Below are 26,986 nucleotides of genomic sequence, written 5' to 3'. Positions count from 1 at the left end.
ACTCCCTATTTAGCTCAGGAATTCCTTGCAGAAGGAATTCCCTCCTCCCCCACCATGCTTTTCCACATGGGACATAACCATTCGCGTAGTCTCCCCTAACGGACGGTACGTACCTCTGCCATGTGCCTAAGACCATGCCCTGGCAGCCATTATGTCTGTCCTCCACACTGGACTGGAGAATCGTGACTCTCCGATCTCAAGGACCTAGATTCCAGACTGGAGCAAGATCTCAGTAATTGTTTTTGGATTTATTCGGATTTGACCTCTATCTTCTTGCCGTGGCTTTTCATTCAGAACTGTGACCACCACATCACCTCTGTATGAGATGACTTGCTGGCCATACTGTCTACACAGTGAAGATCACCACGGGGAGCAACTGAGAAAATGGCCCTGGCCCCTCTGCACATGCTCTAACCCACTGATACCGATAAATTACCATTTTACAAACATGTTGATCCATTTCATGTTGTGAACTTTCTATATGATGGAACCACTGAATTGGTTGGTTCCTGGAAGGAAAACATGGCAGACCCACACCACGTAGGTAATTTGAAGACGGTGTTAAAAGAGACAGTTTATACAGGATTGGGAATGGAGTGAAGGCCAAAAAAAAAAAAAAAAAAAAAAAAGGCCTGAAGGCACAGGAGAAGAGAGAAGCCACCAGAATGTGTGGAAGTCCTGCCAGTCAGGTGATCTGAACAGTAGAGGAAGCATCAGCCACCGGCAGACCCCACAGGAGGAACCGTAGAGACAGAGATACTCCCTGTCCTCACTCTTCAGCCTGCGTTGAAAATCCAGCAGAGGCCAGTGGAGTCGGGAGTGTGGATACAAAACAGGTCAGCTTGCCGGGGCCTAAGCGGGGCGAAGAGTGGAACACACAAAGGCAGGGGCATGCGGACCATATCCGATCTAACAAATACAAATTAATACTCCCTTTTACAAATAGGAAAAACTATTGTCCTAGTGAGGTTATGTCCTCAGATTCAGAGTCTCAAAACACCGATTCCTGTTTTGAGATCCAGAAACTGTGAGTCTGGCCGGTTAGCTCTGATACAACAGTTCTTCTAAATCCACCGGGAATTCCATGAAGAGGACAACTTTGTTCATGGCTATCACTTTATTTGAACTTTCATTCATTGGGTATTTTCCCCCGGAGGAAATCTTAGCAACATAAAGAACCGATCTCAGATGTGAAAAGAATGGCAGCAAACAAGGTTCTCTCCCCTGGTCTTCTCATCACCAAGGGCTTCTCCTTTGTGAAGAGAGGTGCCCAGTGACTTTCCATCCTACCGAGGTGAGATAACTAAGGAAGAAAAAGGATGTTGAATTAAAAATTTCAATAGCGTTCCTCTAGTTAAATGCATAGATGAAACCATTATCCTTTACCTTCATAAACGAGTGAGTTTCCTGTCCTTAGCCCAGTCTTGGACAACTGCATCTCCAAATATAAGGTAGAAGATCAATCCCGATAGGTTAATGGCAAACAACAACAGAAAGACATTTCTCCATCCGAATTCGGGATCCTGAGGACACAAAACCTCCAGTAAAGTTTCCTCCTTCATCCTTTTTTTGCTACGAGCCCATATTTATAGTTTAGAAGACCATATTTGCTAGTGGCTCTCCACGTCGACGTTCATTTCCTGCAAGAGGCTTGATGGTTGGAAAGAAAGAATTTCAGAGTGCATTTAGAATATTCCTAATAAATGGGATTTGGGGACCTTTACAGTTAACCTACAGAACTGCGTTTGTCACTATTTACCGCAGCGCCATGCGTTTTCTCTTGTGTGCAAATCATGACACGCCAAGTATGCTAAGAGTGTTTTCTTCTTGCGTTGCTGTGGTGTGGGGGAAACACTGCAGGCTCTGGAGCTAGACGGGTCTCAGAAGGAAGAATTCTGACTCTGCATCCTCTCAGTGGAAAGACCTGTTCTATCAGATTTTCAGCTTTATCATCAGAAAGTGAGGATCACAGTATACCATTCTCATAATGGGCATGGGCATCAATAATTAAAGGAGATTACTGTGTATGAAATACCTACAATCGTGCCTGCGTGTACGAGACACGTCAGCACATCTGCTTTTACTATGTGTCTGCTTTGGGATGGTTATGCAAATGAAAATTGCACCGCGTTGCCAAAGACGTGGCAAGTTGCATCGGGGCATGGAATTTACCGTCCCACGACGTCGGTACGGCTGTGTGATTTCAGTTTCAAAGACCGAATGTTGCCAGGGGGTCATCACTTCTGTGGCTTCAGAACAAGGAAAGACTGAGGTCACGAAAGGAATTGTTCTACATTTTTCTCTGCCAGGTTGACCTCATGACAAAGTTACCCACAGTTTGCTTTTATTTTCTACGACGCAAGCACATGCTTTAGGGACACTACTAACTTTACAAATGGATTTGGCAGAGCGTTTTCAGAGCCCTTGACCCGAACACTCTACCTGACTGAGGAGAAACCCGCTGATGGTGGGTGCCACTACAGCTGCTGTGTATCCGAATTCCCTCGAGGCTCCCATGAGAAAACTGGAATGCCTGTGGGTGACAGGAATGTTCCAGGCTGGATCCAGAGATGCTTCACAGTATCCTTCAGCCTTGCTCATGTGATTACATCAGAAAGGACTTGCACTGTGTACGTTCAGTGAGGGGCACTGAGACAAATCAATAACCCCCCTCTCCCCACATCCCTGACAAAAATGGCCACAGGTCCATCTGTGGTCCTTGCCTGTGATTTATTATGTCCCAAAGTTTGGGGCTCCCAGAAAGCTTCGGGCTAAGTCTTTCTCAGAATAGGTGAAATATAAGAGTGGAGATGACCATCCTACCTTGGAGCAATGTCTAAGGCGTTGATATAGATCCCTGACTGACAGAAGGGGGTTAACCCACATGAGACTATGAGGAGGGTCATTGTGGTGACGTAGTCAAGGGTGAGGTAGGTCAGAGCCACGAGGAGCACTGAAGAGGGGAAATTTCCTAGGGAACGAGGAACAGACATATTAAACAATGAGATACACCTTTGGCTGTTGTATTTGTATGCTTTGTGAATCATCTGACCCTCAAGCCCTGTTCTTACCAAGAAATGTGGCAATTTTCCTCACGGTAACGAGCCTAAAATTCTTGGTCAGGAGGAAATCTGCCAATTGGCCTCCCAGGATACCAGTGACCCAGGAAATGATAAAAGGAAAGGCAGACAGGAACCCATTCTGAGGGGGAAAAGACGTGAGTAAATCATCATAATAGGGGTGGTGAGCCCACACCTTTTTTTTGAGAAGCCACTGATAATCATACTGACAACCCCGAAGACAACCCTGAGAGCAGGGGAGAAGCAGAGAGAGAGAGACAGACAGAGGATCCAAAGCAGGTTCTGGGCTCCGTGCTGACAGGCTGACAGCAGACAGCCAGATGCGGAGCTCGAACTCACCCAACTGTGAGATCATGACCTGAGCTGAAGTCAGATGCTCAACCGACTAAGACACCCAGGCGCCCCTAAGACCATTCTTTCTTTCTCATTTCTTTTTTTTTTTTTAATGCTTATTTTATTTTTAAGAGAGAGAGAGAGAGCATGGCCAGGGCGAGGGGCAGAGAGAGAGGGAGACACAGAATCCGAAGCAGGCTCCAGGCTCCGAGCCATCAGCACAGAGCCCGAGGGGGGGCTTGAACCCACCAACGGCAAGATCATGACCTGAGCTGAAGTCAGATGCTCAACTGACGAAGCCACTCAGGCGCTCCTGAAGTCCTACTTTCTTAACAACATCAGGAGCCTTTTCAGTCATGTCCTTAGAGAAGCTACCAGCGTGAGTGTTAAATATTAGATCATTTCGTGGTAGGTAGTAGAGGATAAACTTTCCTGGATGGAACGATTTGTGAAGACAAAGTGATTGGTGAGTCATGCGCGCTGGAGAAAGGCCCAGAGGGAAAGGCACTCACATCTCTGACATTAACGTTGAACACCGAGCTGATGTAAGTTGGCATGTATACAATCAGTATGGTGACCAGCCACTGATGGCTGAAACTGCACAGACAAATGGCATACAGGGGTAGAGACCTGAGCATGGCCTTGAACGGAAGAGGCTGCTTACGAGGGCTGAGCTGGAAACAAGCGTACTGGTTAGGACGGTAAGATCTGGGCCGGGCCCACGCGTGAGCTTCGTTACCCCCTCGAAATGCAGAGGCCGACGCGAGCTCTCTGCGGATGGTCGCAGCCCTTACGTGTACCTGTTGGGCCAAGGAAGATACGATATACTCCTTTTCTGTGACACTTATCCATGGGTGAGAGACGGGGTCATCATACACCAGAACAAACCAGAGAAGGCAGTAGACGCAGCCAATGCCTCCTGTAAGCAGAGGATAAAATTGGTTACCATGCCGGTTTCTGCTTTCTGTGGAAATTTCTTTTATGTTGGCACATTTTCGAGCACAAGTCCTGGGACAAGCCCTTGCTCATAATATCCCCTTTGCAAGTCTCAAAAAAAAAAAAAAAAGAGCGCACGAATATCACAACTTTCTAGAACCCTCTTTTTTTTTTTTTTACATCTCTTGATTATTCGTATGTATGGAAATCACAGACCCTAGGACTTGGTTTTCTCAACCTTTTTAATATTACCAAAGGAAAGCTGTCCCTTTCCGCGCTTTCGACGGCAAACGTGTAGGTTTTCGCATTAAGCAACCCTCCAAGTTCTCCACGGACGCCAGCTTGGCTCAGCTTTGACGCTAACTACTGGTAGTTGGCACAGACACTGCAGGGGGAGGGCTCAGTCCCACAAGGCTGCCCCCCACTTCGGATGCCAGTCACAAGCAGTGGGTCCCTGGGTTACGCACGCTTCTGACTTGACTGCAAAGTGGGGGTTCCTACATCCCCCTCTCGGTTTTGATAATTGGCTGGAACATCTCACCAAAGTCAAGGAAGCATTTACTTACATTTACTTACGTCTGCCAGTTTGTTACAAAGGATATTGTACAGGCTGCAGATGAACAGCCAGACAAACAGGTACACAGGGCAAGGTCTGGAAGGGGTTCTGAGCACAGGAGCCCCTGTGGAGCTGGGATACGCCACCCTCCCAGCACATGGAGGTGTTCACTGATCTGGAAGATCCCACGGTTCAGGGATCTTTAGGGAGGTGACATCACGTAGGCATAATAGATTATTAACTCATCCTGCAGCCTCCTTCCCTCCTGGAGGATGGAGGCTGAAGCTTCCAAGCTTCTAATCGGGGTTTGTTCTTTCTGGTGCCCAGCCCTCATCGTGAAGCTGTCTCGGGTCCACCAAGAGCTGTCTTGTTAGGACAAAAGATGTTCATAACACTCAGGCAATTACAGGGGTTTTAGGAGCTCTGGGTCGGAACCTGGGGACAGAGACCACATCCACATTTCTTAACTGTGTCACAATGAGCCATTGTAACAGGTGTTCAGAGGTTCTCTCATTCTTAATTGCATTCCCCTCATGACGAAAGATGTTGAGCACCTTTCCATGTGTTTACTTTCCCTCTCTGAAGCGTCTTTGCCACTGCCAAACCATTTTTTGTTCTGTTTTCTTATAATTGAGTGTTGAGAATTATTTACACATTCTGGATAAAAGTCCTTATTACATACGTGTTTTGCAAGTATTTTTTCCCTGTCTTTATTATCCTAATAACAGCTCGTAAAGACAAGTTTTTACTCTGATGAAATTCAGCCTATCAGTTCGTAATTTTACGGATCAAGCCTTTGGTGTCACGTCTAAGAAATCTTTGCCTAACTAGAGAGCAAGGATTTTCTCACAGGCTTTCTTCTGGAAGGATAATAACTTCAGATTTTAAAATTAGGTCCAGGATTTATTTTGAGTTTGTTTTTGTGTAGGGTATAAGACTGGACCAAAGTATCCAGTTTTTGAGCGACATCTTGTTGAAAAGCCTATTCCTTTCTCCATTGGATTCCCTTTGCATCTTTGTCAAAAATCAACTTACCTTTTATGTGTGAGTCTGTTTGGGACTGTGCTCCGCTGATTTATTTTCTGCCAATATGCCAACACTGCCGTGTCCCGATGGCGTAATCTTCTGTGTCTTAACATCGGGCAGTGTGAGTCCTCCAACTTTGTAACTCATTTGCAAAATTATTTGGCTCTTCTAGAATCCTTTTATTTTCATGAGAACGGTTTTCAGGGCATCAGTCTTTCCCACCTTTTGTCGGATTTATTCCTATGTTACGTACTTGCCCGTGCTATTGACAACAGTACTGCTATTTTTAATTTAAATTTCTTAGTCTCTCAACTTTGGTGTGGCTAAAAATGTCCTTATTTTGTCTGTTTTTGACATCCCCCCCCCCATCCCCAGAGTTCTATGTTGACGGTTTGTTTCTTTGTTTTCCTTGCAGGACATGAAAACTTTTATTTCACTGCCTTCCTCCTTGCGTTGCTTCCGACAGGAAGGCTACCCTCTTCACTGTCTCTGTTGTTCTGTGTGTGATACGTATTTAGCTTTCACTGCTTTTAAAATGTTCATCTTTCTCACTGGCTTTCAGCCATCCGGTTACCTATAACTTGATATCGTTTTCTTCATGTTGCCTGTGCTTCAGATCCATTGTTCTTGGGTCTGTGAGCGTGTAGTTTTCATTGACTTTGGCAACCCTTCACCCATTATTCTAACATCGGTGCCAGTTCTGCGTCCGTTTTGATTGATCTTTTTACTCTTTTTCTTACAGGTTGTGTCTTCCTGCTTTTATGTTGCCACGCCTGGTAATCTACGATGGGAACCGGACATCGTGGATGACACCGAGGTGGGTGCTGAGTGTCTTCGTCTTCCTCTACCAGATTTTTGAGCTTTTGTCTGCGCTACAGTTAGCTTGCAGAGAAATAGTTCGATCCTTTTAGGTCTTGCGTCGTCATTTGTCAAAGGGCCCCCCAGCGCTTCCTCTGGAGCCGCTGGAGAAAGAAGGCGGTGGGCATTCTGCCCAACTGCCTCTGAATTGTCAGTGTTTTCAGTCTGTCTTGTGGAAACAGACTCTGTCTCCGATTCTTTGCAAGTCCTCGATTCTGTTCTTTGATCTTTTCCAGTGAATTTCCCCACCACGGGCTCAGATGATGTCTTCACACACGTGCCCCACAAATAACCGGGTTTCCTCTGTATGTCGTTGCCTTTATTGGGTGCTCTTTCCTGCCTCACACTCTCCCGGCTTTTAGATTTGTCTCCTCAGTTCTGTTTCTGCTGCGTTCCCTCTTCTTGTGCCCTGCCCTAGACCTCCAGGTTGTGGTCCCTCCTCGCCTTCGCCTTGTTGGTGTTTAGTGTTTTCTCTCCTTTTGGAAGCTTGCACCCAACCCAGGCCCCTGTCCTGATGGCACTCGATGGGAGAGAAAACCCACAGCGGTGGCTTGCTCTCTGCGCGTCTTTCTTTCATCTGTCCCAAACCACTGCTCTGCAAGCCTGTCACCTGCAGCCGGAACCGGGGGCAGGGGGAGGCGGGGGTGGGGGGGGGGAAGCGCACGCCCAACCACTGTGTGCTAATGATGCTTTATGGCAGATCGATAGCATCGCAGACTGATCCTTGGACACTCGCCCTGAATATGAAACCCTGGAATGGGGAGACAGCTGCTTACCAAAGATATAGAAGACAAAAGGCCACCCAAGGGTTTGGCTGATGATGCCACCCAGGAGGATGATGGTGAAGGTTCCCAGCATCATTCCTGCAAAGAGACAGAGTAACCTGTGGGGCTGTGGACCGCCGCTGGATAGACACCGACAGAATGACGGATGATATGTTAACGTGGTGTCACCAACCATAACCAGACTAGCGTATCAGAATACGTGAACTTCAGATTTATCACTTAGTGCTCCTGAGGGCCCGTTTTTCTGGGAGTTCCCTGATAGCATTGCAGACAACAGCCATGCTTCTTCCTCCCGTGTTATTTTAATTTTTAATTACGCAAGTCATGTGACATATGCTTATTGAGAAAGTAAATTATCGCGAAGCAGAGTCCCGCGACGTGCCGCCCCCGTCCGTTCCCACTCTTGTCTCTAATATTAACCATTACCTGTTATGTGATATATCGTTGCATAGCTTTCCTCCCTGCAAACATATATAATATGTATCTACACACACACTTACCTCTTGGTAAAGGCATTTAAGCCACATGCAGGCAGAAAGCTAGATTTGTCTGTTACGGTGCCAATCACGCTTTTAATTTCCCTGGCTTCACAGAGCATTCTCATACATAGTAGGGCACCCTTCCTTCCAACAACTTTTCCAAAACTAGGCTATTATGTGTTTTTATTTTCCAGATTAACACCAACTTGTCAAATTACAGACGCGTGAGTTTTTATTTATCTGTTTGTTCCTTTTATTTATTATCTATTTATTTAGTTTTTAATTAATTTTTCTTATTTTTTAAGGTTTATTTGTTTTCGAGAGAGAGACAGGATACATAAGCCGTGTTCATTAACGATAAGTAATTCGCTAAGAATGATATGTTTGTCTTGGAATGTAGATAGAAAAAGGTAGAAAGAGCAGCAGCCACATAATACTAGGTAGGCAATAATTATAAACACAAGACTCTAGCTATTCGCGGGCATATCCAATCGGAGGTGTGCGGGAACCAGAGAAAAGTGTGCACATCTCTTCCCAACTCGGCGTTCAGTGACTTGAAGTTGCTGTCTTTAAATCAGCCGCGATGGTAGTATTTAGAGCACAGAAATTGATAAATATTTTGAATCAGCTTTTTTTTTTTTTCCTTCCTAGAAAGAGCCTGTTTACCAGCCCAGTGGTGGTGACTTGTGACGGTGGGGGCCTCCTTCAGCCATCCGCTGGGAATTCCCACTCTGGCCCCCGGACCACTCTGCCTGCAGACGGAAGTAACACCCCTGGCAGTAACAGGTTCTTTAGCGGCTAAGTGGAGGCCCCCCGGCCCTGTGTCTCTCGCATGGAGCAAGTGTGTGTCACTGGCCCAGGGTGCCGCCCCTCCGTGGGCTCCCTCGCCTGAAGCCCAGCTCTGGTTCTCCCATCCACACCACCAACGGGCAGGATAATGCAGCAGACAGACAGAGACAGGGTGTTCGAACATTCAGCACGCGTGACCCAGGTAGGGTGATCCTTCCACCCGCTTTACCTTAAACGTGTTCAGTTACCCGATTTCCCACCTTACATCTCACTCTGTGCTTCGAAGTCGTTTAACTGTACAATTACGGTGCCTGATTTGGCCTGTGAGCCTGTTTGCCCCATGACCTCTGGGACAGCTTGCCAGGTGGTGTACTTGGGGCTGACATTGCATCAAGGCAGTTTCCTCCCTAACAGACACGCTTTATTCGTTCTGCATTTGTGTTTCTAACACTACCCGTGTGGCTGTCTGAAAATCGCAGGGTTTTGGTTTTTTTTCTATTTTCACTGCTGTATGATAAACTATCATCTTCAGATTGTGTGTGTGTGTGTGTGTGTGTGTGTGTTTCTATTACCTATGAGGCCTGCCTCAAATATGAGATACCAGTTCTGTTTTGTCTGCTTAGCCTTCCTCCCTTAAGTGGCTACAAAGTTTCCTGCCTCTAGATGTGCCTTTGTGGTTCCTTGGAGAGAAAGACCTAGTACGTTTTGCCCCAGAGGCTGATAGTACTGGGCCCTTCCACCGTTAGGTGTCTTTGTGGGAAGTCTTCCTTCAACCTCACGGGATGAGTCCTACTGCTTACCAGTTCAGCCTGTTGAGAAGTCCTAGAATCACCAGAAATGGCCATTTCTGTAAGAACTACTGAGGCAGGTGGGTAGGCTTAGCCCATCCCACCTACTGATGGGTTCCTCCAATGGCTTCCTGTTGGCCCCTTAGACAGCCATTGGATCTGTGCTCTTCTGAAGCAGAAGAGGTTTCTAGAGGCCAGTAGAGACTACCTTCTTGGGGCCACTGAGATGGTCCCTAACACCCAAAACAAGGAAGCCTCTGGAACTTGCAGTCTTCTAGATTCCCAGGATTCTCCTAGTCAGTTGACCTGTTCCAGGAGCACTATGCCTATAGAGCAGGAAACGAGAGGGAGGGAGCAGCTACTTCTACAAGGTCACTGTCTTCCTTCCAAGATTTTAAACTTTTCTTCCATGCTTTCCATGGAAGGCCATCTCCCTTCATTTAGGTATCCAGGCCACTCATTGCAGTTAAAAATATTAGCGATTATACTTTTCATTACTGACTATTTTTATAGCAGTCTGGTTTTTTTAATTACTGTTTTTAAATTTTTAATTGAAGCATGGTTGATATTAGTTCCAGGTGTACAACATAGTGATTTGACAATTACATTACAAAATGCCACAGTAAGCATAGTTACCATCTATCCCCATACTAAATTATTACAACATTATCGAGTATGTTCCCTACGCCGTACTTTTCATTCCCTTGACTTATTTATTTTATACCTGGAAGTTTGTATCTCTTAATCTCCCTCCCCTGTTTGGCCTATCTCCCACCCCCACTCAACCTCTGGAAACCACTGGTTGGTTCTCTATATTTATGAGTCTGTTTCTCTTTCCTGTTGTTACTGTCATTTGGTGGTTCTTTTAGATGCCACGTATAAGTGAGACTGCACGATAATTGTCTTTCTCTGTCTGACTTACATGACTTAGCGAAACAGCCTTTTTGGGTTCATTCATGTTGTTGCAAATGGCAAGATTTCATTTTTTTGGCGACCAAATAACATTCCATTATGTCTACACACCATATCTTCTTCATCTGTCCATCTATTGGTGGACATCTGGGCTGCTTTCATATCTTGGCTCTTGTAAACGATGCTGCAGTAAACCCAGGAGTGCATATGTCTTTTGCATTGGTGTTTTCATTTCCCTCAGGTAAATACTCAGATGTGCAGTTATTGGGTGGTACGGTACTTTTATTTTTAGCTTTTTGAGGAACCTCTATCCTGTTTTCCACGGTCGCTGCACCAATTTACATTCCTACAGATAGGACGCAGAGATTCTCTTTTCTCCACATCCTCACCAACCCTTATTATTTCTTGTCTTTTGGATGCTCGCCGTTCTGACGGTTTTTTCTTTTTTAAATAAATGTTATGATACATAGTCCCTTAGATCTCTCCCGTGGTATTGGTTAATCATGTAAAAGCTTCTTTTAATTTCTTCTTCATTTGGATTTGTTCTCACAGTTTTTGAGTTTGGTCTCTCTCTTTTGTGCTTTTGTTTTCTTTAAAATGTTTGAGGTTTTGTGGGGGGAGGGGGTCAATCTCAATGCTTGAGAAGCCCCATTAGTCAGCTGCGATGATGGATGTGAGTTTCCTCATAGTCCAAATTAGTGGACTATTCCCCTATCAGTGGATATGAGCTCTGGTGACAGAAAATACTTCTCCAGGGTTGTAAAGGGCTCTAGACGGTCCAGAGGGGGGTGAGGTCAGTCAGGGTGTGTGTGTGTATGTGTGTCTTGTTTTCTGGGCTTGAAGAGTCCCTGACTCCCTTGTGATCCATAAGTTAGCTGGGGAGTTACCCCAGTTTTCTTATCCAGAAACTACTTCATCAATCTCCTGGTTGTTAGCCCTATTCTTTCTGTTTTTCATTCTTCCCCAATATTTTTAGAATATTCATTCCAGATACACTGTCCAGGCAAATCATGATCAGAAAGCAGTTCTCAGAACAACTGAGAACTCTGCCAAAGAAGGTTAAGTTAGATCTGTACCTCATACATAGAATACCAATATAGACTCCCAGTGTATTAGAAATTTAGGTATGAAAACGAAATCAGGCAAGTTCAAGGAAAAACGTGGGTGGATGCTTTTGTAACTTGTCCATCTATGACTCAAAATCCAGAAGCCATAAAAGAAAAGGATGATCAATTTAAATATGCAAGAATATAGTTTTTACACATAGGAAAAGTCATTATAAGCAAAGCCGTGTTATAAATGACAACTTGGGGAAAAATGACAGAAAGCGGGGCACCTGGGTGGTTCAGTGGATTGAGCGTCCGACTTCGGCTCAGGTCACGATCTCACGGTTCGTGAGCTCGAGCCTCGTGTCGGGCTCTGTGTCGACAGCTCGGAGCCTGAAGCCTGCTTCGGATTCTGTGTCTCCCTCCCTCTCTGCCCCTCCCCCACTCGCACTTTGTCTCTCTCTCTCTCTCCGAAAAATAAACATTTAAAAAATTAAAAAAAAAAACAAAGTCATGGCACAAAGGATCCATCTCCTTAATTTATAAATATTTGGTCGCCATTGAGGAAAAAAGAAAAACACATTCAACAGAGAAATTCTCACGTACCCCAGGGTGAGAATGTTGGATTGAGTGGACTCATTTCGGTTATGTGTTTCTACCTGATAGAGCGAGGGTGCAGAGGCGGCTTCGTTCACATGGAGGACCCCATCTCTCCCAAAGCGCGTGCTGGCCCCCAAATATCGAGCCCTGAAGTCAAAACAGTTAGAGCTGTTGGTATGTGGTGCCATGTAGAAATTCATATCCATTTCATATTCACAAACTGTCTGGATACCTGGGCCAGGCCCTGGACTGTTCGGGTTGCAATGAGGAAGGCTAGCCCCAGGTCAGCCGCCAGCGGGGTGAAGATAATGAGAAGGGAGGATACAACCAAAGAAACGCCAACCACACGCTTTGTTCCTATTCTTCCAGCCAGGTACCCGCTGGGAGCCGTTGTCAGCATCATGCCATAGTTGACAGAACCAAAAATGATGCCTTGGATTTGAGGGCTCCAGTCATACACAGGGGCCTTGAAGAAACAGAATGCTGTAGTAAGCCGTTAACAGGAAGGTTCTTACATAACTGAAGACACCTCTTTATATCTCTCACTTGCTTTCAAATCACTATTTTGCCAAGTAAAACTTCTCTTAAGTGTTAATTTATTTTGAGAGAGAGAGAGAGCACGAGCAGGGGTGGGGCAGAGAGAGAGGGAGAGAGAGAGAGAATCCCAAACAGCCTCTGTGTTGTCAACGTGGGGCCCAATGCAGAGCTCGAACTCACGAACCGTGAGATCATGACCTGAGCCAAAATCTCAGGAATCGGATGCTTAACTGACTGAGCCACCCGGGTGCCCCCCCCCCAAATAAAACTTTTTAACATATAAGCTCTAAACAAACAGCAAAAACAAGAACACAGCTTAAATCTCGTATTGCTTACCTCTGCTGGGAGACTGTTTGGCGCATCATTTGAGCCACCAAGTGCGTCAAGAGGCAGACTCTCAGTGGAGCCATTAAACTGGGACTGACGGTTTGTGCCGTTGACCATGGCCACCATGCTGATGTTGATGGCAGCATACTGTGTCATCAGTATAAAATTGCAGAAATGTGTGATAAAGGCTATTCCATAGCGAGTGGAGCGGAAGCTTAGAACTGGAAATATCATAACATGACATTAGTGCTTTCCTTATTAAGCCATCATTTGCTTCTCGCAAGTTATACCACAGGAAGGTACCACAGACCATCACCTAATGAGTGAAATGGCTTTGCTATTGGCTTTAGGAAAGATACAAAAGGAGGCGATCACTGAGTTGAACTGAAGGTTGTTTTCATACCATGACTGTGTAGAGACTGACTGGCTCTGAGGCATCTATCCTTCCTATGGTTTTGTCTCTCTCGTTCTTGGGTTATTGTATTCTATAGTTGATGAAATTACTCGGAAGTAAATACCTATGTGGCAAAATATACATTTTATATACACATAAGGAAGTATATGTATATGTACCTATTTAAGTCACATAATTTGATCAACTAAATTTAATTAAATTACATAATTTATATTGTATGTCCTATGTTACACATTATATACAGAAAATGTAATTTTTTAAACTCTGAGGGAATTGTTCGTTGGGGTAGAGGATTGTTCTCCGCACATGTCCAGTCATTGAGGACGAGCTTTCATTTAAAGTTTAAAATCAAGCCCCTAGAAAGATTTTCTCATTAGAGAAATTGACAACTACAAACTATGGAAAAATATAGCGAAAAAAATAGCAGAAAGAGAAATGAGCACAGCATTCAAGGCTGTTTTTGTATTTCTGGGGAAGATGGCTGTTGCCGGGAAGAGGCTATTGCAATAATGCAGAAGAGAAGTGAGGGGCATTGGACTGTGGTGGGAGCAGCAGAAGCGGGAAAATGTAATCGGATCCCAAACGGACCCGCGGGGTGGGGGAAAGGCACACTAAATCAAGCTTTAGGTTTTACAGACCAGTGGGGGAGGGGCACCAGAGAGGTTCTTGTCTAGGAACTAGAAGAGTAGAGTTGAGGTTCACTGAGGAAGGGAGTTGTGTGGCCAGAGCAGGGGTTTGGGGAGTGTGGGGATCAACAACTTATTGTTGGACCAACAGAGCTCCCTTTTAGGCACTCTGAGTGTTGAGAATGTTGTTGGATACACAACTCTAGAGTTTAGAAGAGAGGTAGGAGTTGAGGTATAAGACTGGGAGTTAATAATCTACACGTGATACCTGAAGCCATGATATTTGGGAAGTGAGAACACAGAGAGAAGAGAACCAAGGACTGACCCTGGGGGTTCCAATGTTTAGAAAGGCCAAATGAATGGGGAGAGACCAGCAAAGGAAACTGAAAAGGGATGATCAGTAGGTTTTGGAAGAAAACTAGGAGAGTGTGGTGTCCTAAAAGGCCAGGGGAAAAGGGCTTCAGGGAGGAGGGAGTCAGCAGGTGCATCAGATGGCTCCGATAGGTCATGGGACATAATGACTGAGAATTAATTCACTAAATCCTCTGAAGCCGCTACCACGGCTATCCTCGTTTTATGGATGAGAAGGACATAGATACAGAGAGACCCGCTATGTGTCAGGTGTCTATGCTGTTAACCATTGTTGGGCAAGTATATGATGGCTTTTACTTTGTCCTAGATGACCCCATGAGAATACCTTTGCTGTAAGTCAAGTGCACTCATCTGTGGGGTTTACATGGTGTGGGATAAGAGGTCCCTGTGTGTCTTCAAGAAATCCTCAAAACTTCAAGGAAGGAGGTACCTTGAGATAACAAAAGAGTCTTCCCCCACAAGGACATACTGTTTTCTCATTTAGTGAATGGGGTGGGGGAGGCAGAATTTGGAAAAAAAAACTGTAAAACATACCCAAATTAGAGTGAGAAGCTCAAATACAATATTCTTGTGAAAGTTTTCCTTCCTGATTCAAAGCTGGGTGGTGACTTCTTATGTCAATCAAGTCAACTAATAATTTGTGAGTTCTTGTGTTCTCTGATTTCTCCACGTGGCCTGGGATCTTAGAGACCAAAGGCTACTGAAAAACAGTATCAGCAAACCAAGAGACTAATGGCTCACAAATGAGTGGGTTGAACATCAGTCTCGTTAGGTTGCTGAAAGATTAAGTAGAGGATGTGTTTAAAAGGCTAAGCCTGATGCTTGCTTGCTAATAAGTATTTCCTACAAGCTACTACATGTGTCCTTAAAGATTTTTTCTGTCCTATGTCCATAATGGATGAATCATTCCAGCCATATCCACTCTAATAGATTGGTGCCAGCGTCATGCTGGCTGTGAAATATTTTCAAGGATTACCCTTAGCTACATGAGAGTGTGTGAGTTTGTATGTATGTGTGAGTGTGTGCAAATTAATAAATATCTTATAGGCATAGTATTTAACCGCTGGAAGAGAGCACTGACACTATGAAATCATCGACTTTTGAAACTTGAAGGTTATATATGGAAGAATTCGATACTACTCTAATCAGAGTCCAGGAGACTTGTTTTTTAACATGATGTGACAAACAGAGCCTAGGGTGACTCCAATGATTCCCACCTCATGAGTTCACAAATGTGTCTAATCCCCTCCACTCGAATGGGGGCAAGACCTATGAGCTGCTTCTAGCCAGCAAGTGAAGGGATGCACTCTCATGATTTTCATTATAAGACTCGAAACTGAAGCTGGATACTTTACTCATGGGCTTGATAAAGGACGCAGAGAGTTGGAGAAGCCAACACGGTAAGGAACTATGGGCTGCCTCTAGGACAAGAGAGTGGCCTCTAGCCAAAATCCTGCCCAAACCAGGACCTTCAGCTGTACGGTTGTAAGGGGATGAATTCTCCCAACAACCTGAATGATCTTGGAAGTGGGATCTTCCCCAGTCTAGCCTCCAGATGAGAACACAACCTGGACAACTGCTCAATTGCAGCCTTGTGAGATGTAGAGAAGAACCAACTAAACCAAGGCATGTCTTAACCCCTGACCCACAGAAGTTGTGACATCGTAAATGTGTGTCATTTTAGGCCATTAAGTTTGTGGTAATATGTTTGCAGGGATAGAAAATAAATACGGTTGGCATCAAATAATAAAGATGCGTTATATACATTAACAGACTACATGAAAGGTTTTTTTGGAGGAGAGGGCACACATTGAAAGATGTTTGCATTACACAGCATTGAAATTTGTTACAAGGCTAAAATAAGACACCAAAAAAAAAGAGAAAATCTAAGGAACAATAGAAAAGCATCCAAAAAAATCATACAGTGAGTAAAGGACATTACGGCAATTCATGGAGGAAAGCTAAATTATGCATGTGATTCTGAGCTCTCTGGTTAGATATATGGAAGAATAAAGTTGGAACAATATCTCATATTTTAAATCAAAATAAAGTCAAGGTATAATACTGTAGCAGTGCGTTTTGTCAAATTAAAGCTGCCATTGATTTTAAGATGTGTCATTTTTTGTTCCACTAAAAATCAATTGATAAGCTAATCAAAAAATCAAACTTAATAGATTCTGAATCTATCAAACTGAATGCCTGAGCTCTCCCTCCCAAGCTTGGTCCACCCACATTCTTTCCCAACTCAGATGATGGAAATTCTATCCTTCCAGACGCTTGATTTCTTTCTTTTGCACCTTAGATCCAGTCTGTCTGGAACATACTATTGTCTTTACATGGAAAATGTGTACAGAATCCAACCACTTCTCACCAGAGCCATTGCTGTCTCTTGGTTTAGAGCTGTTTCCAGAGGATTCTGGCTACCAACACCTCTTGCTTGGATATTTGCAATAGCCTTTAACTTGACTTCCTGCTTCCAATCTATTTTATGGTTTTTTAAAATGTTAATTTAGTTGAGAGAGAGAGAGAGAGAGAGAGAGAGAGAGAGAGAGCGCAACTGGGGGAGGGGCATAGAGAGAGGGAGACACCGAATCCGAAGCAGGCTCCAGGCTCTGAGCTGTCAGCACAGAGCCTGACACGGGGCTTGAACTCATGAACCACGAGATCATGACCTGAGCCAAAGTTGGACGCTCAACCGACTGAGCCACCCAGGTGCCCCTCCAATCTATTTACAATATAGCAAATGAACTGTTGTAGTCATGCCACAAATTAGATCACCCCCTCTTCCACTCAAAATCCTTCATGTGGCTTCACTTTAGTTCAGATTGAATACTGAGGTCTCTATGGTGGCCAGTGGAAAGGAAATATTTACGGCCTTTGCATCAAAATTTTCATTTCTTAGGAATACACACTGAAGAAATAATAATTCCAACTTCGGACAATTGCTATGTTAAAGAATGTTTGCATATGTATAATATATGTAAAGATAGCTTAGTAGCAAAACAAAACTCTAACTTAAATTTCCAACCACAAGAGGATTTTTCAGGTAAATAATGCTCTATTAGACATCCTGAAACACTAATACGCATCCTTAAGAATAGTTGTGAGTATTATAAAGCAATATGGAAAAGTATGTGTGGTCAAATTAAAAGTTTTCTTACTATACCTAATTAAGCAATACAATTATGTTTACAATATTCCATGCAGCGACAAGAAGAATACACAATAGTGGGTGTATACAAATTTGGCAGCAACTATCAAAAACTGTAAATGCACACGGACAAAGATTAAAAGATAATCCTCAGAAATGCAAGATTTTTTTCGAACAGTGATATTTATTTCCTTCATATATTTGAAAAGCACACATTAATATTACCTGATTTTTAAAAAGAATTCAACAACTTATATGAATTCATTTGTTTGTCTTATGACAGTGCACGTAAAGAATCCACTACCAAATCCTAAACCCAAGGAGTCAAGGTTGAGTTTACCTTTCTTGGGAACGAGACTCTCATCCACTCGTGTATCTTGGGAGTGTTTAGTCTTCCCTGCTGTGGGACTCAATTCCGTCATGGTGGCCATCGTGTTCTTTCCCCAGATGTTTTTCACCTATTGGGGCAATATGCAATCCACAGGTGTCAGCCAAGAGAGACTCCTCTGATACGCATAAACAGTGGTCACCAAACAATTTAAAGCTAGGCCATTTCATGTGGGTGGGGTCCTGGGAGGATCATTATTCCCTCCAGGCCTCCTACAACTGATGCACCATGCCTAACGGGAGGAACTGTTTATTATTAGGATCTAGAGTGGTCCCTGTGTGCCAGGGTAAGAGTGCTGGCTTTGAATCTGGGCATTTCCAAGTTCAAATCCAGGCTCATGATTTACCTAACGTGCCAAGTGTCACCAGGAGCAGATTTGAGTGTTTCCGTTTCTTATCTGTTGTAAGAACACCCACCACCACCACAGCGGCAGCACCTTCATCAAGAATCACAAGGGTTCAATAGACTGCGCAGGTCTGGCACTCAACGAGTGGTTGTCACATAGTCTACTGTCATCGTTGTCAGAGCCACCACAGATGTGGGTCACTTCAGAACTCCTCTGGAATCTTCTACTGCACCCGACAACCTGCTTTCTAGTGCCCCCATGATTCCCAAACTGCTTCCCCATTTGACCCCCCATGAGGGTTCCTGTATGTATGTCACTAATACTTGGGGACCATATTTGCCTGTGATGATACAATTTTAATCCCGTATTATTCATGGCCACAGATGATAATGTGTCTGCGAAGTTCTGGAAATAACTAACATGGGGATCTAGGCACTAATAGTTGTTTGGGGTCCCTACAATTTGGACCCACGACCGCCTCAGATGCACAATGTTTCTATTATAAGCAGGATCTGCTTGGCTTCAAGTTATAAATATCCTGTTGTTTAATTAACAGGTAGTTGGGATTGTGAGGTTGGTTTTAACTGACCCATAGCATGAAAAACTAAAACCATAATCTGGCAGGGAAAATGGAGGTAAAATTGGATGATCAAGCTTAAGACTCTGAGCCCTCTCAACTTTTGATGTTGGATCATGTTCTTAGTTTCCCCTTCCTTAGACTCTTTGATGAGGGCCATGCGACATCTGACAGTTGTCTCACCAAGAAATACAATAATTTCTGGATGGGAGGGTGGTTGGCTTTTTGTAGAAGCACTTTACATGGAAGTCCTAAACAAAACAAAACAAACAAACATGCACAAAAAAACAACATGACAACCAAACAGGCATCATCAGAAATGTTAAGCTATATAGGGAAAAATTATGTAAATAGATGAAGGCAGAACCTGAATTGAGATAGGAAAACCAGAGAACACAAGATGGCTCAGAGAGGAGGGTACGGGATAAGACCGTGGGGTATTGAAGTCAGGTCACATGGGCCGGCAAAAGCAGACTGCTACATTTCTAGGAATTTTGCAAGCTGGTTGTTGAAAACAGCCATTATTGGCAATTAAATTATATAAATTTGGAATGAAAGAAAATATAGTTTAAAAAGGTAAATATTTGCAGCCCATGACTTCATAATTATGTTACTGAGTTTTACTCTTGGGTATGTCTCCCGCATCTAGATGTTGTTCATGTCTCCCGCATCTAGATGGTGGGAATACTATATAAAGACGTGGTGTTGCATATTTCTTCCTAACTCTGAATTCAGTGATGTCATGTTGGTGGCTTGAAACTGGCCACAACTGGAGTATTCACATGAAAAAACAAAAAAGACGAACGGTACAAATTTGGGCTTGATTTGTTGGTTTCCTGGACTTAAGAAACTTATTAAATAATATTATGTTAGACATGCGGGGGTGCCTCAGTCGGGTAAGCGTCCAACTCTTGACTTTGGCTCAGGTCATGATCTCCCGGTTCCTGAGTCCGAGCTCCATGTTGAGCCCTGCGCTGACAGCACAGAGCCTGCTTGGGATTCTCTCTCACTCTCTCCCTCTGCCCTTCTCCCTGCCTAGCACTTTCTCTCTCTCTCTCAAAAAAATAAAAAATAAAAAATAAATAAAGGGGGAAGAGAAGGAGGTATGGCGATGTATGGAATTCTCCCTTTAAAAAAATGTATAAAGGTATTAGTGTCAGAAATTTTATGTTAACTCTCACGTGGTATTATAAATTTTAGTAACATGAAGTTAATTTGGAAAATGTATGCATTTTGCAGATGGTAATGTAGAATCAAACAGTTCCGATCCCTGCAACTATATAAAAAGCTAAATAATAATAAAAATTTTTGGACTGTTGTGATTCAGAGTCTGCAATCTGAAAATGGTTTCGGTCTGGTGAATATAATCTGTATGAGAGAGAAGTAATTCAACAGTAGATCAGGTATGACATTTAATGACAACAAATATATTGGGAAGAATTGGCAGATGGAGATTCAATTTCATTTGTCAAACTGTGGTTGAATTTCAGCCATAGGTTGCTACCAACACAGCGTTTAGCAAAAATACATGAAAGTTTTACACCTTAGGTACACAAAATGTCTATTTGTTTTCTACACCTCAATAAACCTGGAGACAAAGGACAGTACTACCTGATAATCAACTGACTATACAGAACTTATAATAACAGTATTGTATATTATTATTCGTAAACCGTGTGCCTCAGATTCTATCGGTAAAATAAAAAAAAATTAGTTTATTTATTTATTTTGAGAGAGAGTGAGTGAGTGTGAGTGAGAGAGGGGCAGAAGGAGGGAGAGAGAGAATCCCAAGCAGCCTCCATGCTGTCAGCGCAGAGCCCAACATGGGGCTCGATCCCACAAACCATGAGATCATAACCTGAGCCAAAATCAAGAGTTGGATGCTTAACCAACTGAGCCACCTAGGCGCCCCGATAAAATTTATAATATACCCATGTGTGTTTGCATATGTGTTTTTCCCGCCCTGGAAAGCCAGTTGGGAAATACCAGCGCACCACCAGGGTAAGGAAACCCGTCACCCATCTTCCCCTTGGGCCTCTGCTCTTGGTGCAACCATTTACTATGAACCCACATTTTTTATTTTGCCCTCGGCATTTAAAATTTTTCCTGGAGGGATTTATATCACTTGACACCCTGTTTCAGGAATTCCAGAGAGCCGGTTATAGGGAAGTCCCTGCACCACCCCCTCCCGCCCCCCAGGAACAAAGGCCCCGTTTCCCTGCTGAACGAACAGATGTGGAATCTGGTGCCTGGGATCCATGTTCATTCTTACTTTACGTCCCAGCACAAGGCACTCGGACCAAACTCCTCTACAAACATGAGTATGTCGGGAGATTCATTAGGCCCTCCCACTTCCCACAGACGTGGTGGTTCTCACGGAAAAGAATAAAGAGGGATTCCATCCTACACAAGTCCCAGGATTAAATTCCAAGTGTTATTTGTTTCCACTGACCCGTGGCTGCTGGCCCAATTCTACGAACCAAGTATCCTTCTGTGTGGCTTGTTGGCTTCTCCAGGTCCTATCTCCAGGACCGGAGACAGACGGCTGTCTGATCCGTGTGATATACTGAGCATCCTTTTGCTTTATGAACAGTTTGTTGCCTACCTGGACCGTGTTCTTCAAACGACCTGGACTTAATGTCTTGCCGTCTCCTTTTCGTGGCTTCTTTCAACTGTATGCTACGCCATTTTCAGGGACACCAGGAGAACCGTGAGCTTGAGTCTCAGGCACTGAAATTCGTCCGTGACATCCTAGCTGGCCAAACTTTGCACATGGTGCCGTAATCATTCCACAGACAAGCAACAGCATATAGTGATTATAGAGTGATCTCGAACTTAAGGCTATTTTACTCTTTGCTTTTATGCCTGGACTGCCTCACAGCTGGCCCTGAGGACGGAGAGCAACATCCTGTCCCCTGGGTTTGAGGCCACATTCCACTGGATGAAAGCACTATGGCGTGCCACATTCCTGGTTTCCCACAACTTGACCTATTCTTTTTTTTAAATTTTTTTTTCAACGTTTATTTATTTTTGGGACAGAGAGAGACAGAGCACGAACAGGGGAGGGGCAGAGAGAGAGGGAGACACAGAATCGGAAACAGGCTCCAGGCTCTGAGCCATCAGCCCAGAGCCCGACGCGGGGCTCGAACTCACAGACCGCAAGATCGTGACCTGGCTGAAGTCGGACGCTTAACCGACTGCGCCACCCAGGCGCCCCCAACTTGACCTATTCTTAAAGGTGTGTGTCTGGGACCTTTCCATCATGGCAGGACGGAGTTCTTGAACTCTCCAGCGCTGAGTCGATGTCTCCAGGATGGCATCCCCAGTGAAACTTCTCTATTCCACAGAAGATCTTTTTGTCCATTTTCAAGTCACTTTCAAGACTCATAAACGGGAATACTATCTCAGTATTTATTAACAGCGTTCTCAGGGTATCAGCTTTCTTGGAAGCAGACGCTTAAATAATAACCTGGGTAAAGTCATCTCAGGTACTTTTAGTTCTCTATTATCTCTATTCTAGACAGCCAGACATGCCTTGCTCTGGAAACCTCGGTGCCCAATCCCATGTCTATGATATGACCATATCTATGATCATATATATGTGTGTGTATATATATATATATATGTAATTTTTTACAAACAGCTACCTTGAGTTTCCAGTATGGGTCCAGAACACTGTGCTGGTCGCCTGGGTCAGAGACTGTATATGGCATCCTGAGATGTTTCTGCTTCCAGGCAGTGCTCCCAAGGAATCACACTGAAGGTCAACTTCCTGCAGACCTTTAGGTTTCAAGCCATGGGTGTCCCGCTAACGTCTCTGAGGTCACAAGTGCCATCAAAAAGTTGCAGCTCCTATGTTCCTGCCTTGAGGACTCTCTCTGATTATCTTTCACCTGCCCTCAGCCCCGCCTACCAACTGCTTTTGACCCTAGTGCCCTTCCATCGCCCCCATCTCCGCAATTCCTCTTTTCTCCTCAGCCATCTTGGTTTGTTTACATTTTCATCATGTCATGAGTCATGACTCAGCTCGGCATTCTTCTAGATGCTGCCTTGGATGAGAGCCGCCCCCAGCCTTATCTTGTGTCAAAGCCCTGGACCCTCTTTGGTCTGGGAGGGAAACCAAGGGGATGAACCTGATTACAAGAGGCTGGGGTCCTTCAGCACGCCAGGCATAGCCTGTTGCCGCTATGAATCCGTCCAAGAGAAAAGCCCAGTACAGACGTCTTGGTTGCAGCGAATCTTCGTGTAAGGGATGGAGAGGTGGTGGCCCGTTGCTTCTTATCTGAAATATTTCTTGGACGCTACCCTCTATCTGTTCCTTGTGTCCTGCCAGCTGTTGGTATAATGGAAGTCATGCCAGCCTCTGCTCCTAACTACTGTACCGACCAGCTTACATCAACCCTAGGTGGAGATTTTGACACTCTTCGTCCAGGACACTCAGTTGGTAAATAAAAGAGCTGATACTTGTTTCACAGGCCCCTGAATTTAACCCCCCAAATTCAGCTTCTACACCCCTCACTAGAGTCCCTGTTTCTTGAAAATGCCATCCACAGTTGACATTTTATGCACGTTTATGGACGATCAGGCACAAGACTTCAGCTCCCTGCTTGTACCTCGCTTCCCTCTGCCTTGTTAAGACAGGGTTTTGCATCTGACTTCGACTCAGGTCATGATCTCACAGTCCATGGGTTCGAGCCCCGCGTCGGGCTCTGTGCTGACAGCTCAGAGCCTGGAGCCTGCTACAGATTCTGTGTCTCCCTCTCTCTCTGTTCCTCCCCCACTCATGCTCTGTCTCTTAAAAATAAATAAACGTTAAAAAAAAGAAAGAAAGTAGGGGTTTCTACATCTTCCCTCACCTTATTTTTAAATCAATATGAGAAAACCTGGGACTCTGGGAGCATATAAAATGGTCAGTCTTTACACAGAAAGGACCCGTAGAGTTTCATATGAATCGGTAGGACAAGTGACTTACCAACTTAGTGTCCAAGGGATGACTTAGACAGAACTGGCTACTCCTTAGTGCTCTCTCCCTTCACTCCCAGCAGAAGGCTGAGGCTTCTTTCCTACCCTGGGACTCGAATTGCTAATCATTAATGAGATTCATCCAGCGAGATTTATACAAAAAGTGGAATCTTTTTTTTTCTCCCTTGTGTTTTTTTCCCTGTGAATTTTTGTTAATTTTTTTCTTTGAAATATGTGAATTATAATGTTACAGATCAGCTTGACCTTCCCTGTTGGTTTTCCTTGTCCTTTCTCTTTTGACACCCCATAATAACAAAACCATTTCACATAAATTCAGTGAAGTTTCTCCGTACTGTTTTATTTTAACTACCCGTAGGTGGGTTCCTAAACTATATAAAGCAATGCTTTGTCTGCGACTTAAGTTTGTATACCTGCTGCCGTGCAGTGTGGACTATTCCATAACTCACTTTGGACGATAAGCAACGTGGATTGGGAAGAGCCACAAGGGCACAGTCGAGGTCATTGCCTTTCAGTTTCTTTTGCTTGGCTCGTTTTCGACAATACCTCTACGTGGCTGAAAACCTCCTCACTTGTCTGTAGTTCCTTGTCCTCAGCTCAAAGAGGAGGCGAAGGGGTCACCCCCAGCTTCCTGCAGATGGTTCGTTTCCAGCTCCCCGCATGCTCGGTGCCTACACAGCAGACCCCTTTTCCCATGACAGCGTTCCAGCCCGTCTCCAGCCGTGGAAAATTAAACCTGTGCTTGGGAGCCTCCTTGCTTCAGATCCTACTCATCGCCTTGACTTTGAGTTCCTTCTTGGTTTATGGCCCCAGAGATCTTCTTCTGATTTGGAGCGTGGCTCTTTGTATCTATTTGAACTGTCCTGGGTGGGGGAGTAAACCACCCGCTCGCACCTTGGAAGAGTGGGAGCCGGTAGAGCGCATCCGTGAGCTCAAGAATTCAGAAGGAGCCCAGCCTCGGAGATTCAGAGCTCCTGTTTACCTAGCATTCATTATGTGTCTTCTCACCCTTCTTTTAGGCAACTTGTATGGTAGTCTTAAAAGATAAGAAGAGAAAAGAAAAGTGGATTTGTCCCTTTGCACTTGGGAGATTTAAGCATGGACGCTCAAAGTTCATGATGCAGGAAGGGGGGATGTAAATTTCAACTTTCTGTGCAACAGACTTTTCCCTGAGTCAGTTCGAAAGACTCTGGACTCTGGACCCCGCAATAAATGAGTAGCAACTTCCGAATTCAACTATCATGTGAAATGTGACTAACCCTGAATCATTATCCAAGCCAGAGAATCCAGCCTTTGGTTTTGCGATTAACTTTTAACTTCATTTTAAGGTTCCCGAGCGCTGGTCGCCCTTCTGTTCCACAAATTTGACTGCGAAGAAAGAGCCTCATGTTGTTGTGTGGGAAAAAAAATTCAACGTTGCAAACGTCTATAATGAATTTTTGGAAACTTGACTACAGGTTGAAATATTTCCTTGACTCAGATTGTAATGTCCACCTGTATGAAATTTACGTTTTCCTTTTGAAAAATGTTGATGTTTAAATCACTTTGTTTTAGTCCTGAGAATTAGTGCACATTTCTCCTTGGATGTGCGTCCAAGTTATCCTCAGAGTGGTTTCCCTAAGACGGTATACAACTGTCATTAATAATGAGCCACACGACGAGGCAGCAGGATGCCGGCTCTGATTCTGGGTGCTGTTTCAGAGGACTTCGGTGCACTGTCCTATCGTGATCACAGAGAGCCTGTTGTTTCCAGTCTAGAAGGTCAAGGTGGCCTCGGCAGAGGAAATACCTCTCATGTGCACTCTGCCCCCTAGTATCTGGCAGTGACTTGGGAGATCCAGGGACAACTGTCAAACAAACACATCAGATGAGTCTAACTCCCGAGACGAAAGACTTGGCTAAATGGTAACCGTCATTCTCTGGAGCTTGGCAGCTTTTTCAAACACTCTTTAAACTGTGAACCCCCCATGTTGGCCTGTTACACCCGCTTAGAACCTTAAGTCTTCGTTGTGGTTCTGGCGAAGCCTTTTTTTTCTCCAAGTCACATTCCTCTTTTGCCTCACTGTCTCTGTAGCATATGGGGCCAATCCGGTCATCAAGCTCATAGTGGAACCTCACCGGTATTATTCTGCCTTCTGTCAGAATTCCAATCAATATTCCAACATGACTCTCCGTAGAACTTGCTAGCTAAATGTGTTTGCGAGTAAAGATGGTGGTTATCTCTTCGTTTCCAATCCTTTGTTTTTAATTATTTACTAAAAAAAATTTTTTAGTGTTTATTTGGGGTGTGGGGAGGGGCAGAGAGAGAGGGAGACAGAGAATCCGAAGCAGGCTCCAGGCTGTGAGCTGTCAGCACAGAGCCTGACACGGGGCTCTAACTCACAAACTGTCAGATCGTGACCTGAGCCGAAGTCAGACACTCAACTGGGCCACCCAGGCACCCCCCGTCTTCCTTTCCAATCCTTCCTCTACTCCATCTCTCACCCCCTTTTCAGTGACTCCCTTGGATGGGGTCACTGATTGAACACCAAGGGTGTGCTGGGCACTGTTCTGAATGCTTTCCATACAACATTTTTACTGCCTGCTCACGGCAAAACTCTATGGAGACAACTGTTACTACTATGCCCATTTTACAGAGAAGTTAAGCAATTTGTTAGTAAGATGTGGAGTTGGGCCTCCAGTCACCCAGGGAATCTGGGAAAATTGGTCATTTCTAAGAAAACTTTGCTTTTCACACATCTGATTCGGGTTGTAAGAGTGTTACGACATTCTGGGATGGCGGGTGAGATAGTGAAAAGGGTATAGTTGTCATGACGTATAGAATTGTTGAGTCACTGTATTGTACACCTGAAATCGATATGTAACTCTGCATGTTAACTATAGTGGACTTTTTAAAAAATTAATAACAAAAGAATCTTATTCCCCAAATACTTCTGTTGTTATTCAGTTATCTAATTTAAAGATTCCTACTAATACTCTCTCTTTTGGGGAGGGGCAGTAGGTTTTCCATTAACTTTGGTGCTCTGTCTTTAAGGATGTTGAGATGTACTTGTTTAGGGATTTTTGTCGGTGGGATTGA

The 26,986-nt window shown here is 44.3% G+C and overlaps 1 protein-coding gene and 1 long non-coding RNA gene across 8 annotated transcripts in view; one reads left to right on the top strand and one right to left on the bottom strand.

Annotated features, from left to right (window-relative positions):
- Window positions 1–26,986, top strand: part of LOC109499514 — a 102,298-nt gene that overhangs the window by 42,686 nt on the left and 32,626 nt on the right. For 3 of the 4 annotated variants that reach the window (XR_006597479.1, XR_002742153.2, XR_006597478.1), the window contains exons 3-4: window positions 6,674–6,748; window positions 8,705–9,044. This is a non-coding gene — a long non-coding RNA (uncharacterized LOC109499514). Of the gene's footprint in view, window positions 1–6,673; window positions 6,749–7,489; window positions 8,278–8,704; window positions 9,045–26,986 lie in introns of all 4 variants that reach the window. The other variant, XR_006597481.1, reaches the window with a different exon arrangement.
- On the bottom strand, window positions 1,103–25,140 carry SLC17A3 (solute carrier family 17 member 3). Of its 4 annotated transcripts, none has more exons than XM_019830130.3 (13): window positions 24,321–25,140; window positions 17,957–18,074; window positions 13,062–13,273; window positions 12,421–12,654; window positions 12,248–12,335; window positions 7,566–7,652; window positions 4,214–4,332; window positions 3,926–4,087; window positions 3,072–3,201; window positions 2,824–2,971; window positions 2,443–2,533; window positions 1,387–1,523; window positions 1,103–1,303 (listed from the first exon to the last, which is right to left on the bottom strand). In XM_019830130.3, the coding sequence occupies exons 2-12, from the start codon at window positions 18,045–18,047 to the stop codon at window positions 1,389–1,391; spliced, it is 1,497 nt and encodes a 498-aa protein (XP_019685689.2). In that variant the 5' UTR covers window positions 18,048–18,074; window positions 24,321–25,140; the 3' UTR covers window positions 1,103–1,303; window positions 1,387–1,388. The 4 variants fall into 4 exon arrangements, with proteins under 4 accessions (XP_019685689.2, XP_019685688.2, XP_019685691.2 ...); XM_019830129.3 differs by lacking the exon at window positions 24,321–25,140 and adding an exon at window positions 23,900–24,053; XM_019830132.3 differs by lacking the exons at window positions 3,926–4,087; window positions 24,321–25,140 and adding an exon at window positions 23,900–24,053.

This window comes from Felis catus, chromosome B2 (assembly GCF_018350175.1).
Source record: "Felis catus isolate Fca126 chromosome B2, F.catus_Fca126_mat1.0, whole genome shotgun sequence".
NCBI classification, from domain to species: domain Eukaryota; kingdom Metazoa; phylum Chordata; class Mammalia; order Carnivora; family Felidae; genus Felis; species Felis catus.
This window is presented reverse-complemented; position numbering and strand designations above follow the sequence as displayed.